The sequence below is a fragment of the Penaeus japonicus genome, unplaced genomic scaffold (assembly GCF_977035675.1).
Source record: "Penaeus japonicus unplaced genomic scaffold, GWHDUDI00000001_assembly GWHDUDI00000006, whole genome shotgun sequence".
Taxonomy (NCBI): Eukaryota; Metazoa; Arthropoda; class Malacostraca; order Decapoda; family Penaeidae; genus Penaeus; species Penaeus japonicus.
Window position 1 is genome coordinate 20,691,571 of NW_028234408.1, and position 2,500 is coordinate 20,694,070.

At 37.6% G+C, this 2,500-nt stretch overlaps 1 protein-coding gene across 1 annotated transcript in view; it reads left to right on the top strand.

Moving 5' to 3' along the window:
* The window catches only part of LOC122253290 (uncharacterized), a 29,748-nt gene that overhangs the window by 1,119 nt on the left and 26,129 nt on the right, over nucleotides 1-2,500 (top strand). Inside the window, exon 2 of the mRNA XM_043016235.2 lies at nucleotides 993-2,500. This exon is cut by the window's right edge and continues 526 nt beyond it. Coding sequence (XP_042872169.2) covers nucleotides 1,003-2,500 — 1,498 coding nt within the window. The 5' untranslated portion in view covers nucleotides 993-1,002. The remainder of the gene's footprint in view (nucleotides 1-992) is intronic.

Sequence of the window (2,500 nt, forward strand, 5' to 3'; positions counted from 1 at the left end):
TGGTGTAGCCTTGATCAGGGTAGTTACCATAAGAAATAAAAAAAAAAGAAGTGCACTAAAAGATAGAATATTTATTTATTTTTTTATTTTCTCTTACACCATTCATTTTGCAGTGCACAAAATGCTATGCTATTTTCTGTAACATTTAAAAGTTTTGAAACTTATCCTTGTTTATTTGCTTTTGTCCTGTGCTAGGCATCCAGTTTTCAAATTCTAAACATTTTAGCTAACCACCTGAAAGCCTTTTTTTTGGGCATTGACGTCCATGATATTCTTCATTTTACTGTTAAAGAATCAAGGTTTTCTTATGAATCGCACTTTATCAAGGTGTTGATATCACTGAAATGAATTGTTTTTCCAATGAAAATATTATTATTAAGGATCAAGATAGATCTCTCTTGCCAGAAAAGGATGTAGGGAGTCTACAATGGCATTTTTTTGCCACTTAATACTCAATTGGAAGTTTGTTGCAGAGCTTGTCATAGAGGTGTAAAAGTACGCTAATATTTTATTGTTTGTAGAGAATTGTAGATGGTTAAAATTAGTTTCTTTATTTTTCATAAACTACTAGAATATGTATTTTTTGGTTTCATAAATGTAAGCAAATGTAAGTATGAGTATGTGCGTGCGTGCGAGTGTTTGTGTTTGTGTGTGTGTGTGTGTGTGTGTGTGTGTGTGTCTGTGTCTGTGTCTGTGTGTGTGTCTGTGTCTGTCTGTCTGTCTGTCTGTCTGTCTGTCTGTCTGTCTGTCTGTCTTTCTGTCTGTCTGTCTCTGTCTGTCTGTCTGTCTGTCTGTCTGTCTGTCTGTCTGTCTGTCTGTCTGTCTGTCTGTCTGTCTGTCTGTCTGTCTGTCTGTCTGTCTGTCTTTCTGTCTGTCTGTATATATGTGTATGTGTGTGCATGTATGTATTTTTCATTTATTATGTTATTTATTTATTACCAGATGGCTTAACCATAGTATCTCAGGAAATTCATTTTTTTGATTCTTTGCAGTGCATTGGTTATGGAGCCTCTGGAAAAAGCCTTTGCAGTAGTGGAAGAGGTTGTTGGAAAAATATGCAGATCACTGGGACCAGAAGCTCAGAAGCATATTAACCATGACAGGCTATTTACAAAAGCAGAACGACAGATTAAAAATGGACTGTCTATAGAGGTAGCTTCCAAGACCATTGTGAGTGCTTTGCTCCTGGATATTCAAGCTACCCTCAAAGAAAAAGCAAAGGAACAACAGTGTCACGATGATCAGGAAAATAATTCACCACGAGCCAAGGAGGAGAACATAGAACCAGATGTTTTCTCTCCTGAGTCGAGGGCAAGCACTTCCCGGAGCCCCTCATTCTCAGATGTTCAAAATGATCTGTCGGCTAGGGAATCAAGTCAGTCTTCCTCTGCAACACTGGATTCACCACAGTCTGCTGAGTCTCAAAGCTCATCTACCACCATGACATTGAATGACATGTCAGAAATTAGTGTGCTGACCCCCGATCCACCTAAACCAGCTCCTGTCATTGACATACTTGATGATAGTATCTCCTCCCGTCCGTCATCTAGGAATAGTGACATTCTTATTGTGGAAGAAGTGGAGAAAACAAATGAGCCAAATGCTAGAATTGGAGAGGAAACTGGTGATGACACAAAGAAGAATGAAGATATAAACAAAATTTTGTCCATGCTTCATGATTTAGAAAAGACTTTGGGTTTGACCAAGGGAAAGGAAAAGGAACAAGAGGTAAAAAAAGAACAGAGATATGAAAAAGAATTGAAACAATCAAGAAACTTAGATAAAATGTCCCTTGATGATGATAGTGATAGTGAAGATTCAAAAGAAGTGGTTGATGAAGGCCAGAATTCTTCAAGCTCTTCAGAAAGTAAGAATGATACTTTAGCAAGTAAATCTTCAAAGAAAGAAGCCACAATACTAAATGGAATGAATAGTTTTAATGTAAATAATGAGTTAGCAGAAACCAAAGTAAATAATTATATTGATGAAAACAGGAACAAGAAAACTAATCTCAATAGCTTGACAAATACGCTGAACGAAAACACAGTTAATCATAATCATCCCTCACAGGAACTTTGGCTAGATGCTCAATATGTATGTTCTTTGCTTCCATATTTCCAACTCAATGATGTGTACCAAAGTATGTTTGATAATTACTATCATCCAGACCGCAGGGCATATGTCTTAGGTTTATACATAGAATTAGCAGTTGACCAAGGGGAGATGGTACCAGACAGGGTGTTTCATGGCCTGCGTGCTGCTAAAAAACGACCTCATGGGGAGACTGTTGGATCGGGTTCAAATGCTGTTGTGAAGAGGTTTAAGACTGAGGAAAGTGGTACAAGATGTGTTAGTGAAATAAAACAGTGGCAGCTGCCAGTGGGTGAAACAAACCAATTGTTGAGTGACTCCCTACCCTCTACAAGTGGTGCTGTAGTTCCAAAAGTAGCAGCAGATAGTACATTTAAAGATGAACATGTTAAATTCTTTGATACAACTG